The 17,011-nt window shown below is 40.4% G+C and overlaps 1 protein-coding gene across 1 annotated transcript in view; it reads right to left on the reverse strand.

Annotated features, from left to right (window-relative positions):
* The window catches only part of LOC126484315 (vacuolar fusion protein MON1 homolog A), a 110,018-nt gene that overhangs the window by 7,811 nt on the left and 85,196 nt on the right, over positions 1 to 17,011 (reverse strand). Inside the window, exon 7 of the mRNA XM_050107752.1 lies at positions 14,812 to 15,093. Coding sequence (XP_049963709.1) covers positions 14,812 to 15,093 — 282 coding nt within the window. The remainder of the gene's footprint in view (positions 1 to 14,811; positions 15,094 to 17,011) is intronic.

Raw genomic sequence — 17,011 nt, forward strand, 5'->3', positions numbered from 1 at the left:
CATGGATTCAAACTAAAAATATTTGGAGACAGCCATGGCCGCAATGTTTCAAACTTTGTATCAAACTCTGCTAAGGAGAACGTGAATGTGTCAGCTATTGTTAAGACTGGAGTAAAATTCAGAAATGTAACCAGCAATATACAAAAAGAATGTGCCAGTTCCACTAAAAGTGACTGTGTTGTTCTCATAGCGAGATCAAAATGTTTACTGCAACAAGGCCAGTGCATTTATAAGAAATTTGATCATCTTGCAGTTGCTATCAACTACAAATGTGATAGTAGTGAATTTACCTCTGAGGTTTGATCTGGCGGGCTGGTCTTGTGTAAATAGTGAAATCCAACGAACAAATGAAAAATTACAACATTTCTGCTCCAAGTTTAAAAACTTAAGACTTCTTGGCGTCAACAGCTACGAAAACACTAATTTCACAATGCATGGTCAACATTTAAATCTATCTGATAAAAAGAGACTTGCATAAGACATACACAGCTGTTGGCATAATAATTCGTAAAAACAGCTGTGAAAACAGACGGGCTATTGCTCTAAATCCCAACACACAAGGAAACTAGTTGAAAGGGCCTACTCCAACCGGATTTGGCCCAATATCAACAATCCAGAACAGGCTCATGCACTTAAATATACAATATCTTGGAAATAAGCTCAATGTTTTGCAGACTTTTGTAAATGATCATTCACCTCATGTAGTTGTGTTAACCAAGCATAGACTGAAATCTGAGGAAATTATTTACTTTAAACTAGATGGCTATTTACTAGGAAATAGCTACTGTAGACAGCATCATAAAGGTGGAGGTGTTGCAGTATTTGTTAGAGAGCAGCTCAAATTAAATAAATTAAACTATCTAGATCTGTATAATAATGAAGGCTTGACTGAAGTGACAGGCGTTGAACTGCATATCAAAGGTTGCGGAAAGGGCACAGTGAAACAGAAAATTATTGGGATTTATCGTCCACCAAAATCATAGAATAGTGGCACACTGTAACCCAAACGAGGTAACAATACTTGGTGACTTGAATATAGAGGCAACATCTTGCAATAACCATAACAGCATACTAACAGATACCCTTAACTCCTATAATCTTATGAATGCAGTAAACTCAGATACAAGAGTAACTCAGTTTACTTCTAGTAGAACAGACTACATAATACTAAGTAAAGAAGTAAAAGATAGTATTAGATGCTGGAATGTGGACTTCCACTACTCAGACCACAAATGTCAATTTGTAGATTATGAACACACAAGCATCCAAGAAAGGACTCAGGTCGTAGAACATAAAAGAATGCTTAAAGAGAAAAACATTAATGCTATTAAAAGTAAACTAGCATCTGAGGAATGGCAACTAGTTTTTCAGCAAAAAGGGTCCAAATACAAATGGGCCAAATTTTATGATATTATTTTACAATATCTTAATTTTTTGCTGCCCAGTGAAAGAAATCAAGAAAGTAGTAACTCACAACCAAAATGTAAAAAACAACAGACTGACTCTTCCAGCTTACATGATTAAACTAAGGCAAAATATCGAGGATCTAAGTGTGCTTCATAAGCCAACTAAATTGCAAATATTTACGGATAAGTAAAATCAAGCTAAAAAACAATTTTAGGAACAGCTGTCAAATTTAAGAAAACAGATCCTAGATAAGGAAATAGCTCAGTCAACAAATATAGGGAAGACTTCATGGAATATAATAGATAGATATTGCAAAGCCACCTGTAAGTTAGATGCTCAAATTGACAGAATCCAATATGAAGAAAACCATATTAATGATCCAGATAAAATCTGCAATATATTTAATGAATATTTTATATCTTCAGCTGTGAATCCAGTTAATAACACAGGTCTGACTTGAATGGTTAAGCCTTACCCTAGGCTGGAGACTGCTTTTGAATTTAAAGGAAGTGAGTGTGGAGGAAATAGCAAAAATAATAAATAACTTAAAGAATAAGACCTCATCTGGCCGGCCATCCTGATTTAGGTTTTCCGTGATTTCCCTAAATCACTCCAGGCAAATGCCGGGATGGTTCCTCTGAAAGGGCACGGCCGACTTCCTTCCCCATCCTTCCCTACTCCGATGAGACCGGTGACCACGCTGTCTGGTCTCCTTCCCCAAACCAACCAACCAACATCATCTGGCTACGATGGACTGAGTAGTATTATAATTAAAAAATGCAATAAGGAATTAGTTGGAATAATTACCCATATGATCAACGGTAGTATCAGGGAGCACACATTTCCAAATTTATTGAAGGAAAGTACAGTTGAACCGGTGCATAAAAAAGGATCGAAAGAAGAGCTATCAAACTTCACTAACACCAATTTTTGGTAAAATATTTGAAATTGTTTTGTCGACACAACTTATTGGTTATTTCACAAAGAATAATTTACTAGCAGAAACACAGCATGGCTTAAGAAAGCATCACAGTACCATTACGGCAGCTACTGAATTTCTCCACAAGGTATATGATGCCCTGGATGAGGGAATGCAGACAGCAGGGCTATTTCTAGACCTTACTAAAGCATTTGACTCAGTGAACCATGAGCTACTAAAAAGCAAACTGGAAACTTACAATATAAATGCTACATCCATACAACTACTGATCACTTATCTAACCAATCGTAAGCAGTGTACAAAGCTGAGTTATGAAATTAATGATCAGATCAAACATTTCCAATCCAGCGATGAAACAGTAAAACAAGGTGTATCTCAGGGGTCCATATTGGGCCCTTTCCTTTTCCTTGTCTACATTAATGATTTACAGGCACCTCTGTACTCCAATTAGTAAGTTACGCAGATGATACCTCACTTCTGTTCTTTTGCAAACAAACTAATGACTTGACATTAGCTGCAACTGATGGATTAAGTCAAATAACTACTTACTTCCATGATCAAGGTCTAAAAGTCAATATTAGCAAATCCCAGCTATTAACATTTAAACTTGGTAACAAAGCTGTATTGACAATATACATGGCATCAAAAAAAGTAGACACTGACAAATGTAAATTTTTGGGGATATACCTAGACGAAAATCTTAGATGGATAGACCATATAAATTTTGTATGCAATAAAATCAGCAGTTCACTGCACTTAATTAGCTAACTATCAAAATTAGTCTCGGAACAAACATTAAAATAAGCTTATTACGGGACAATATTTGCATAGATTAATTATGGAATAGAGGTAAGGGGACTTGCTACTGATAGGAATGTGAACAGAATCCTAACACTGCAGAAAAGAGCAATCAGGACCATGCATCAACTAGGATACAGAGATTCATGTAGGGAAACCTTTATACAACAAATATCTAACAGTATATTCCTTGTATCTGTACAAATTAATAACATTCTTTGTGGCCCATAAAAATAATGAAACTAAGTGCTCTGATATGCATACCCATAACACAAGATAAAAAGATTGCTTTTTCAGAAACAGAACTAAACTAAAGACAACAGATCATAGTCCTTGGATTAATGGCCAGATAGGGTTTAACAAACTGCCAAGTGCTATAAGATGCCAAAGAGGTAAAGTATTCAAAAGGGACTTAAAATTATTCTTAACTCTCAAATGTTTGTACTCACTGAATGAATACTGACATTGAAAAGTAGCTATTCTTAAATGCAGGCCTAACTCTCCTATCTATACGATGTACTACTCTGAGGCAATTGTAATATATTTTATTTTTGTAACAACATGCTGTAAATTCAAATACCTATACTATGTAACAACAGTATGTTTGCATTATGAAGTACAGTATCATATATTGCCAAGGGCATCACCCGTAAGTGGCTTCTCGTACATGTGAATTGCAAATTCCTACTGTTTGTACAAAAATTATATAAAAATGCTATGATGTTTGCAAAAGTCACCAGTTGGTGACTATATGCAAAAAAAAGATAATAATTAAAATAAAAACACCAACAGTTCGTAGGAAGAACGATTGCTGGTAAATCTCTATGTGAACTCGAATCATCTCTCTCTATATTCACAGTCTGCCTTGGTAATGATTTATTTTATGCAGTTGTTGCATTTCAGATCACTCAATATGGATACTCCTATGTATTTTGTGGAAGCAATGCAATGGTGTAATCATACAATAGAAGCTCTTTTTGCCTATGTATTTGTAATACATTATATTTGTTTATGTTGAGGCTAAACTGCCACTCACAGCCCCCAAGTGTTGACTGACATGCACGCACGCCCGCACGCGCACACCCACGCCCACGCACACGCCCACACACACGCGTTAGTATTTTGCAGCTGTGACTTATTAATAGTTCGGTAATTTTCACATCTGTCAACACATGCTTTCTTTGGGATTGGAATTGTTATATTCTTCTTGAAGTCTGAGGGTACTTCACCTGCCTCATACATTTTGCTCACCAGATGGTAGAGTTTTGTCATGACTGGCTCTCCCAAGGCCATCAGTAGTTCTAATGGAATGTTGCTACTCCCGGGGCCTTGTTTCGACCAGGTCTTTCAGTGCTCTGTCAAACTCTTCACACAGTATCGTATCTCCCATTTCATCTTCATCTACATCCTCTTCCATTTCCATAATATTGTCCTCTAGTACATCACCCTTGTATAGACCCTCTATATACTCATTCCACCTTTCCGCTTTCCCTTCTTTGCTTAGAACTGGGTTTCCATCTGAGCTCTTGATTTTCATACAAGTGGTTCTCTTTTCTCCAAAGGTCTCTTCAATTTTCCTGTAGGCAGTATCTATCTTACCCCTAGTGAGATAAGCTCTATATCCTTACATTTATCCTCTAGCCATCCCTGCTTAGCCATTTTGCACTTCCTGTCGATCTCATTTTTGAGATGTTTATATTCCTTTTTGCCTGCTTCATTTATTGCATTTTCATATTTTCTCCTTTCATCAATTAAATTCAATATTTCTCTTGTTATCCAAGGATTTCTACTAGCCCTCGTATTTTTACTTACTTGATCCTCTGCTGCCTTCACTACTTCATCCCTTAGAGCTACCCATTCTTCTTCTACTGTATTTCTTTCCCCCATTCCTGTCAATTTTTCCCTTATGCTCTCCCTGAAACTCTGTACAACCTCTGGTTTAGTCAGTTTATCCAGGTCCCATCTCCTTAAATTCCCACCTTTTCGCAGTTTCTTCAGTTTTAATCTACAGTTCATAACCAATAGATTGTGGTCAGAGTCCACATCTGCCCCTGGAAATGTCTTACAATTTAAAAGCTGGTTCCTCAATCTCTGTCTTACCATTATATAATCTATCTGAAACCTGTCAGTATCTCCAGGATTCTTACATGTATACAACCTTCTTTTATGATTCTTGAACCAAGTGTTAGCTATGATTAAGTTATGCTCTGTGCAAAATTCTACCGTTTTGGTTAGTGTTACAAGGCCAGATCAGTCAATCATCCAGACTGTTGCCCCTGCAACTACTGAAAAGGCTGCTGCCCCTCTTTAGGAACCACACGTTTGTCCGGCCTCTCAACAGATACCCCTCTGTTGTGGTTGCACCTACGGTACGGCCATCTGTATCGCTGAGGCACGCAAGCCTCCCCACCAACAGCAAAGTCCATGGTTCATGGGGGGATCATTTCACATCATGTTTGCAAAACCAAGGAAATGTGGATAAATTTGACCATCATGAATAGACCGACCATTAATCGACCGGACGTAAAACAGGTCCAGTCTTTCCTCTATCTCAGAGGTATAGTCACGGCTACAGGAGGCACTGAGAAGCACATTTGCAGTCGCATCCACAAAGCAAATGGTGGGTTTGTACAACTGTACCCTTATTGGAGAAATAGGAACACCTCAAAGAAGACCAAACTCCGGTTTTTCAATAGCCATGTGAAGGCTGTTCTGTTATATGGTTGCGAAACTTTGAAGGTGACTAACCATATCAAAAACCAGCTCCAAATTTTTATCAACTGCTGTCTCCAGAATATTTTAAATATGAGATGCCAGATATATAGACAAATGAAAATCTTTGGAGGGAGATGGATCTGGACTGGGCGTACACTGAGGAAACAAGATGGAGCTGTTGAAAGGGTGGCGTTGGATTGGAACCCTCAAGGAGTTAGAAAACGTGGTCATCCCAAAGAGACCTGGAAAAGCACACCGAGAGAGAAGCTGCAGAGGATGGGAAAACCTGGAGTAAAGTGAACAGACTTGCTAGAAATCATACCAGGTGGAGGAATTTTGTCACGGCCCTGTCTTCCAGAAGGAACAAAAGGAACTAAGTCTAAAAAAGAGTCTAAGAAATATCATAACCCATGATTCTACAACTGACCATCATCAAAGATATAAGTCTACAGTTTTGGGCATATGTTTGACAATGATGATCTGTGTTTTTTTCCAATCATTAGGAACACTTCCCTACTCCAAAGACCTATGATACACTGCTGCTAGACTGGGGCAAGTACTTTAACATACTCTATGTATACACTTCAAATCACTTCATATGCGTACTCCTAGGTATTTTATTTATTCCATCAGGTCTTGTGACCTTCCCTCTGTTGAAGGAATTCAGCTGTTTTTCTATCCCATGATTACTTATTTCGATATTAGCCATTCTGTCATTCATGCGATAATTTAAAAGAGGCAATACACTTCCTCTGTGAAACAGTTTTGGAAAAAGACATTTACTATTTCAGGATTTTCTGTATCCTGCTATGTTTCACTGCAATTACAGTCACAGAGTATCCAGACAGAGAGCTTTGATCCATTTACTGATTTAACATAAGAACTTCTTACAGGTTGTATATGCAGACAAGGAAAAAAAAATTGTGTTTTTTCCACATTTCCCAGTTAAAACATAAACTTTCTCCTGGGTGAAAATACGGTTTTTCCATGATAAGTGACAGTATACTTTCCTTCAAGATTGTAAAACTTATCAATCCTTTGAATGGTTAAGGTTTTATACACTGGTGTAGAACCTCCCGCAACTTTAGGAAATATACACAAGTGGGGGGGGAAGTGTTTTGGATATATCTTTGATTACCAGCAACCTGTACGTTGCATATTTTCATATTACGGAAGTATTTAGTCAATTTTCACCAAACACAGAACATTAGTTTCCGAAGCACTGAAATCGGGATTGCCATGCGCTTTTGTAAGCCAATCATAGCTCTTGTCACGCGATCACGCCAGGCGATGATAGCAGATGTTCATCGCATTTACATGGGGCTCCCAAAACCTGATTTCATAAATCGATCACTCAATACCACTCCTGAGTGGTCACGTAAACACTTCAAAATCTATTCTGGAAATCCGCTTCTGTTTGCCTGTTTTCCAGTTCTGCAAACAATTTTCTCTGCCATGTGAATGCAGCCGGTACTGACATGTGCTTCGGCTGTCAGATTTCACCTTTTTTTTGTAAGAATTTTGGCTAATATTGATGGAGTGGCTTTTTGTACAGTGAAGGATAATTAGAAATGATTAATGGACAATCTCATATAAAGATGTGAAACAAATACTAACAAAGAGATAGAGGGGCTGGCCAGTACTTACCTCAGCTCAGTACAGCCGATAGATACACATAAAACAGAACTGAAAATTTACATTCCTAGCTTTCGGAACAAATGTTCCTTCATCGGGGTGGAGAGGGGGGAAAGAAAGGGAAGAAGGGAAAGGAGATTCAGTTACTCACAACCCAGGTTATGAAGCAACAGGGAAAAGAAAATGGGAGGGTAGCAAGGATGGAGGCATGGTTGTCAGAGGGAAGCCAAAGATATTCTACTGTAAGTACTGTGCCAGCTTCAAACCAAAGAGGATGCATACAGAAGTAAAGATGTATATAGTATAAAGATAAACACAACTATGTAGGATGAAAAGATGCGTGAATGGCTAAAGAGGAAAGGGAAAGAGGAGAAGACTGAAGAGTGAATGGGGGTGAGGTTGTTTAATGTAGGTTCAGTCCAGGGGGATGGCGGGATGAAAGGATGTGTTGGAGTGCAAGTTCCCATCTCCGCAGTTCAGAGGGACTGGTGTTGGGTGGGAGAAGCCAAATGGCACATACGGTGTAGCAGGTTCCTAGGTTATGCTGGAGGGCATGCTCCGCTACTGGGTATTGGGCATCTCCTAGGCGGACAGTTCGTCTGTGTCCGTTCATGCGCTCAGCCAATTTAGTTGTTGTCATGCCGATGTAAAAGGCTGTGCAGTGCAGGCATGTCAGTTGATAAATGACATGTGTAGTTTCACACGTAGCCCTGCATTGAATTGTGTATGTTTTACCAGTAGCAGGGCTGGAGTAGGTGGTTGTGGGGGGATGCATGGGGCAGGTTTTGCAGCGGGGTCGGTTACAGGGGTAGGAACCGCTGGGTAGAGAAGGTAGTCTGGGAATATTGTAGGGTTTAACAAGGATGTTACGGAGGTTAGGGGGGCGACGAAAGGCAACTCTGGGTGGTGTGGGGAGAATTTTGTCAAGGGATGATCTCATTTCAGGGGTTGACTTGAGAAAGTCATATACCTGGCGGAGTAATTTGTTGATGTTTTCGAAGCCAGGATAATATTGAGTGACAAGGGGGATGCTTCTGTGTGGTTTGGGGGTAGGAACATTGTTGTTGGATGGGGAGGAATGTATTGCTCGGGAAATCTGTTTGTGGACAAGGTCTGCAGGATAGTTGCGGGAGAGGAAAGCACTGGTCAGGTTATTGGTGTAATTGTTGAGGGATTCGTCACTGGAGCAGATACGTTTGCCACAAATACCTAGGCTGTAGGGAAGGGAGCGTTTGATGTGGAAAGGATGGCAGCTATCAAAGTGAAGGTACTGTTGTTTGTTTGTGGGTTTGATATGGACAGAGGTGTGGATGTGAGCTTCAACAAGATGAAGGTCAACATCCAAGAAGGTGGCTTGGGTTTTGGAGAAGGACCAGGTGAAATCCAGATTCGAAAAGGAGTTGAGGTTATGGAGGAAATTAAGGAGTGTTTCTTCACCATGAGTCCAGACCACAAAGATGTCATCTATAAACCTATACCAGGCCAGGGGAAGCAGCTGTTGGGTCTTCAGGAAAGCCTCCTCCATGCGGCCCATGAAGAGGTTGGCATAGGACAGAGCCATCCTGGTTCCCATGGCCGTTCCCCTGATTTGTTTGTAGGTCTGGCCTTCAAAAGTGAAGTAATTATGGGTGAGGATGAAGTTGGTAAGTGTGACAAGGAACGAGGTTATTGGAAGATCTTCGGGTGGGCATTGGGAGAGGTAGTGCTCAAGAGCAGAGAGACCATGGGTATGTGGGATGTTTGTGTAAAGGGATGTAGCATCTATGGTGACAAGAAAGGTTTCAGGTGGGAGAGGAGTGGGAATGGATTTGAGGCGTTCTAGGAAGTGGTTTGTGTCTTTGATGTAGGATGGGAGTCTGCGGGTGATAGGTTGTAGGTGCTGGTCTACCAGAGCTGAGATACGTTCGGTTGGGGCTTTGAAGCCCGCTACAATGGGACGGCCAGGATGGTTCTCTTTGAGGATTTTGGGTAATAGGTAGAAGGTAGGGGTACGTGGCTCAGGTGGAGTGAGTAAGTCTATGGAAGCCGTTGTGAGGCCTTGTGAGGGACCTTGGATTTTTAGGATTTTTTGCAGCTCGGTCTGGATGGAGGGAATGGGGTCCTGGGTAACAGCTTTGTAGGTTGAGGTGTCAGAGAGTTGACGCAGTCCTTCTGCCACATACTCCACACGGTCAAGTACGACAGTAGTGGAGCCTTTACCTGCCGGGAGGATGACAATAGAGCGGTCTATTATCAGCTCCTTAATGGCACGGGATTCGGCCCTTTGATAGCTGCCATCCTTTCCACATCAAACGCTCCCTTCCCTACAGCCTAGGTATTTGTGGCAAACGTATCTGCTCCAGTGATGAATCCCTCAACAATTACACCAATAACCTGACCAGTGCTTTCCTCTCCCGCAACTATCCTGCAGACCTTGTCCACAAACAGATTTCCCGAGCAATACATTCCTCCCCGTCCAACAACAATGTTCCTACCTCCAGACCACACAGAAGCATCCCCCTTGTCACTCAATATTATCCTGGCCTCGAAAACATCAATAAATTACTCCGCCAGGGATATGACTTTCTCAAGTCAACCCCTGAAATGACATCATCCCTTGACAAAATTCTCCCCACACCACCCAGAGTTGCCTTTCGTCGCCCCCCTAACCTCCGTAACATCCTTTTTCAACCCTACAATATTCCCAGACTATCTTCTCTACCCAGCGGTTCCTACTCCTGTAACCGACCCCGCTGCAAAACCTGCCCCATGCATCCCCCCACAACCACCTACTCCAGCTCCGCTACTGGTAAAACATACACAATTCAAGGCAGAGCTACGTGTGAAACTACACACGTCATTTATCAACTGACATGCCTGCACTGCACAGCCTTTTACATCGGCATGACAACAACTAAACTGGTTGAGCGCATGAACGGACACAGACGAACTGTCCGCCTAGGAGATGCCCAATACCCAGTAGCGGAGCATGCCCTCCAGCATAATTCTAGGGACCTAGGAACCTGCTACACCGTATGTGCCATTTGGCTTCTCCCACCCAACACCAGTCCCTCTGAACTGCGGAGATGGGAACTTGCACTCCAACACATCCTTTCATCCCGCCATCCCCATTGACTGAACCTACATTAAACAACCTCACTCCCATTCACTCTTCAGTCTTCTCCTCTTTCCCTTTCCTCTTTAGCCATTCACGCATCTTTTCATCCTACATAGTTGTGTTTATCTTTATACTATATACATCTTTACTTCTGTATGCATCCTCTTTGGTTTGAAGCTGGCACAGTACTTACAGTAGAATATCTTTGGCTTCCCTCTGACAACCATGCCTCCATCCTTGCTACCCTCCCATTTTCTTTTCCCTGTTGCTTCATAACCTGGGTTGTGAGTAACTGAATCTCCTTTCCCTTCTTCCCTTTCTTTCCCCCCTCTCCTCCCCGATGAAGCAACATTTGTTCCGAAAGCTAGGAATGTAAATTTTCAGTTCTGTTTTATGTGTATCTATCGGCTGTACTGAGCTGAGGTAAGTACTGGCCAGCCCCTCTATTTCTTTGTTAGTATTTGGATAATTAGAAATATTAGACTAAAGCTGTTTACGCCTTGTCTAACTGAAGAGAAATAGTGATTGTGCTGACTGAATCATAAAATACATCAGCTGTTTTCCAGGTGCCATAGCTAACTGAGCTAGCAAATCCACTTCAGACCTTAACGTGTAAACACAACAGCGAAAAACAGTTTCTGAAACTCGGTTTTCGTCTTTCGGTAGATGTGTCACATGTAAAAGTAGCAATTCAGAGAATCACAAATAGGAAAAGTTTATAGTGTCAATTAATGTACATAGAGTAGCTACGAGAAAAGCTAAGGTTTCACATATAATATTTGTCTTTTTTGCAGGTCTTACACTTTGATATATCACACAAATGTGCCAGTAAAATTTTAAGGAACGAAGTAAATGTCTGGCTGGTCTTCTGGGCTCGAAATTCTTCTAAGTGGCTGGCTCTCAAAGTGTTAAACTTTGAATGAAAATGAAGCACACTGTGATTTAAAAAATTCAAAGCATGTTCACACATGAGCACAGCTCATAATGCGTAAAATTAAAAAGTAACGTTTTTCAAAGGACCAATTGCAATATTTTCCCACAAACTGTTAGAATTCATTTCAGTAGTTGTCAGAGAGCGCCAGAAAATGGCCTGCGAAGCCACGATGACATAAGTAGCTCATATGTTAGTACGTAATGGCATTGAGAGATCTTACATTACTTCATAAATGAAAAAGGATACCAGAGGATACTCCAAGAGCCACGGAATTTTGTAAACCATACTAAAATCAGTAATTTGGCTTAAAGAGCACTTTCATATGTCTAGATTCACAAAGAAGTAGGCCCAAGCTGATATTAACTTTTCAGTGTGGTTTTTGGAATGTAAATTTTCTTGAAGTACCAGTACTGTATTATCTCGTGTTTAGTTCTATGGTATAATGCCATATGTCGCAAAAGATAACAATGTGCACTTGAAATTCCGCAAACAGTTGACACTAGCCAATAGTGTTTCAAATAAATCAACAGCCTCTGTGGAAATTTTTTTAGCAAATCGACAAAAATAACTTCATTGTTCTGCACGGCAATTAATACCCGACTTCCAAAAACCTGGAAATAAAATAAAATCAGAAAACAGACTAATAACCTATTTCAGCCTTCCATAATTATGTTAATATTTTAATTCACTTTAAAGCTCCCGGTCACAGAAATCTGTTTTGTTTTTGAGAACTGTAAACCATGAGGAAACAGCAAACAAAACGTAAACATGGTTCACGTGGAGAGTACCCCTCATCCCACTACAACTCAGATTGCTCTGCGCATGCGCGAATTTGGCAGCTTGGGTGCGCCAGAAAAATGTTTCCAGGTAGCATCTGGCTGCTTGTTTCTACTGCTGATACAGCTCGTATGTAGTTTACCTTGGATACAGCTAACAGCCGCATTTCAAGAAGCCAGAAGCATGCGAAGGTACTGCTCATACACAAATCAATTGAGCATGTACATAAGCCCACTGGCAACTTCTCAAACGAACCTAATGTTAACCATTAACCATCATGCCCATCGGAAGCAGTTTGTTGTTATGAATTATTGCAGTCTTCGTAATAAAGCCTTCGACACATTTTACTGTTGGCAGGTGCTTGTGTGTGAGCTGTTTTGTTGTTGTAAATGGGGCATTTACCTTTGCATCTTAAGTTTTATTTATTTATTTATTTATTTTTCCTCGATAAAATTTTATTGCTGCAGTATTATACTTTAGCATTTTCTGTCTTCGGTAGACAGAATTTTACTTTCAAATTTGTTTAACACTTCAACGCATGACTCTCGTTACAACAATTTTGGTTTAACTTTTGTTTGTCTGTCTGTGAGGCACTGGCTATGTTTATATTTCCAGTGAAGTTTCCTTTGATTTCATAGCAGTTTTCTAACATGGCTGCCTAACCACAGCGCATCTTGTTTGTCCCTCATGACTTTGCTTGACATGTACCTGTACAAAGCATATTGTACGATGCTCTTGAACGTTGTCCTTTGATACTCAGTGTTGTTAGTGCTGGAGATGAAATTTTCAAGCTGACCACTCAGGTAATCTGAAATCTGTTTTTTGCACTCTTGCTGCATTTCTTTGTGTTCCTATATACAGCTATATTCAGTGATACTGTAAAGGCGTCGGGGTCACTGAATCCCTGTTCTATCCCAATTGTGACAAAAAGTTTGGGTCTGTCACTAGCAGGTCTACGATGTTATCTTCACAAGTCAGTTCTCCGATTAACTGCTCACGGTAATTTTCAGATAAAGCATTTAGAACAATTTCACGTGATTCTCTGCCCCTACTACACATCCTAATTCCTTGAGTCTCTCCCAGTCTATAGCTGGTGGATTAGAACCTCCACCTGAAACTATAATATGACAACAAAATTCATGTGAAATATTCTCCCAGTTTCCTTGTCAACTGTTCTGCCACTACTACTGTTGCTGCTGCTGAGACAACCAAACAATGCACATGCCTACAGAAGTACTCTGACAATGACGAAAATTAAGGAGCATGAGACTGAATTGTTTGTAACATTTATCCTGTTCACCAGATATGGTATCATTTGATTTCATATATTCCCACACCTAATGGAATCTTTGGAGGGCAAACATTTTTAATCCAATGAGACCTACAATTCTACACCTACAGCGCACAGCTACTTTGTACTACTACTATCCATTATCTTTCCTTTTCCACTCACAAATGGAACAAGGGAAAAATGACCATCTATATGCCTCTATATGAGCTTTAATTTCTCTTATCTTGTCTTTATGGTCCCTACATGAAATACACTTTGGTAGCAACAGAGTCACTTTGCAGCCAGCCACAAATGCTGGTTCTCTACATTTGCTCAATAGTGCTTCGGGAAAAAAATGTCACCTTCACTCCATGTATACCCATTTGAGTTCACTAAGCATTGTTGTAATACTTGCAAATTAATCAAACTTATAGGTAATAAATCTAGCAGCCTGCCTCTCAATTACTTTGATGTCTTCCTTGAACTCAGCCTGTTGGGTATCCCAAACAAACTTTCTGTATTCAAAAATGGGACCCACTAGTGTTCTATAAATGGTCTCCTTAATAGATGGGCTACACTTTCCTAAAATTCTGCTGATAAACCAATCAATCATTACCTTCCCTAGTATTGTCCTTACATACTCATTCTATTTCATATCACTCTGCAATGTTATGCCTACTTACTTAATCAACATGACTATGTCAAGCATCACTCCACTAATACTATATTACAATAATTCATCATGTCAACTAGAAATTTTGTCTAATTCATCTTGTATCTTCTTACAGTCACTCAATGATGTCATCTTCCTGTACACTAGGGCATCAACAGCACACAGCCACAGATTGCTGCTCACCCTGCCTGTCCGATTATTTACATGCACACTTTCAGAGGGTACTCCTGATGATAGCATTGTCTCTGGTGGACACTCACCATCCAGGACAATGTACTGGGTTTCATTACAAAAGAAGGTCTTCGACCCACTCAAATATCTGAGAACCTATTCCATATGCTGGACCTTCATTAACAATCTGCAATGGGGCATAGTATCAAACTCTTTCCAGAGATCTAGGAGTAATACCAATTCAGGGATGAAAACCTCCTGTTGGAAAAATGTTGGGCACTGATTTAAAAAGGAACTGTGGCGAAAAAAAAAGTACACTTTTGTCATAAAATGTTTGTTCACTGCCTGGATGAGAAATTTTTTCCTTGCAGTCTTAGTGCTAACTGTAGCTTACCCATCCAAGCATTGTCTCTCTCTCAAGCTGCTGATGAAGCAGCTTGAGCGGTCGACTTGCAGAGTGTAGTCGTTGATGAAGAGCCTGGTAAAGACCAAGTAGACGCTCTGCTTCTTCTGGTGAGTTGTATGGTGCTTCCATTGCTGGGCTCCAAAATTGTGCAGTCGATCGGCACTTGTATAAGAAGTGGCGCATGTCTGCCACGCCAACTTGGGACACAGTCAATGTTGGCCGTGAGAGTGACTCATTGATTGCTTCCAGACAGTTACCTCGACGCAATTTCTGCAACAGAAGGCTTACAACATTATTTTGTACCAAATACACAATATGAGTAGTGTTGATTACTAGTATATCAGAATTGCTAAGTATTGTAAGTCAAATTTTACCAAAAGAATCTGCAATTGTTATACAAACTGGACACATTTTTTAAAAATGCAGTATCTTATTTGTGCACATACAGTTACATTTACTACTGCAACGGCTATTTATAAGAACATAGTTCTCACGTATAATGAAATGTCACTGAAAAAAATGCACAGTTATCCAAGTATGACCTACAACTGTCTCAGATCTTCCATAGATAAGTAAACCCCCTTACTTTCCCTGTTACTCAGAAGCACTTAAGCATTCCTAGCAGGATTAAAACTCCTAAGGGAGGGAATGTTGGGGAGGCTGGATTTGTTTTGGACTAAACTGAATCTCATTTTGAAGCGGAATGTTCACTATTCTGCAAAGAAATCCACCTGCTGCTAGGAATAATGTGTCATCACATTCTTCTGCAGTAGTGCGTGCACTTGCCCCCCCCCCCCCCCAAACACACACACACACGCATGCAAGCACGGTCACTGTCTCAATGAACTAGAGTGTGTCTAGTGCCGTGAGATGGTGGCTCTCGTGAGTGTGAGTGTGTGTGTGTGTGTGTGTGTGTGTGTGTGTGTGTGGGGAGGGAGGGGGGGGGGGCACCCACGCACTACTGCAGAAGAAATACTTCGTCCAAAAGCAATCTGCAATCTGTCCTGTCTATATTGTTGTTATTCTGTCTTGGACTTTCCATTATTTGCTTTTCTTACTATGAATTCATTAACAAACACAAATAAATGATGAACATGACTTGCCATACATCACAGAGGTGGCTGACTACAAAGGCATAAAGGTGCAATACTGTGAAATGCTGGCTGTCACGGCATATGGATTTCCAGGTGTATAATTTGCCAAAGAGGAACTGCTGCTTAATATGATGATATATTATTCCTAGCAGCAGCACATGTATCTGTGATTTTTTTCCAAATGTGACATAATAAGATCAATCTGTAGAAGTCTCTACTGAGATCTTGTACATGCCATGCTCAAGTTCATACAAATATTGATTAATTTTTGCAATACGCAGCGTACTTCATATGCATCCTAGTTTATTATCCTTTAGGCACTGGTGGATGATGTGCATGATAAACATTTCTTAGCACAACACATGCTGCCCACAAATTAACATTGGTGAATGCTGTTCGTGGGGCTGTGCACGATTTGAGCAGCTGTTAATCTGGACGACAGCATATCTGGACACGACTATTGACCTGGTGTAACAAGAATATTGATTTATCTGATCAGGCAACTTGTTTCCATCAATTAATGGTTCAAATCTCAATGACCCCACACCCAATGCAACTTTAACTAACAAAGTCGGTGGGTCAATGCATGAACATATATAGGGGTAGCCTGCTACAGAGCCACGTGTTCAGCATTGTGCACTGAACAATGAACTCCAAAACACTTGGGTCTGCACTTACATTATACTTTGTTGTCACCTCTGCCAGACTTTCCGTTTATCCTGCTTTACAGAACAGGCAATCTTCTAATGCTTGGTCACCCAAGACCTTGTTGCAAGAATGAGCCCTCATCCATTTCTTCTCTCCTTGTGTGTATGTTACTGTTAACCTATGCTATGAAAACATCCACATAACTTTTAGCTTTGCACTAAAATAGTTTGTCTTCTGCTGTCAAAGTTGCCCACAAAATGTCATGCATATGAATCATCTATGCTGTTTCAACAGAAATAAGTCTACCTGATGATGATGATGATGATGATGATGATTGGTTTGTGGGGCGCTCAACTGCACGGTCACCAGCGCCCGTACAAAGACCCAATTTTTACACAGTCCAATCTAGCCAATGTCATGAATGATGATGATGATGAAATGATGAG

Source organism: Schistocerca serialis, chromosome 6 (genome assembly GCF_023864345.2).
Source record: "Schistocerca serialis cubense isolate TAMUIC-IGC-003099 chromosome 6, iqSchSeri2.2, whole genome shotgun sequence".
NCBI classification, from domain to species: Eukaryota; Metazoa; Arthropoda; class Insecta; order Orthoptera; family Acrididae; genus Schistocerca; species Schistocerca serialis.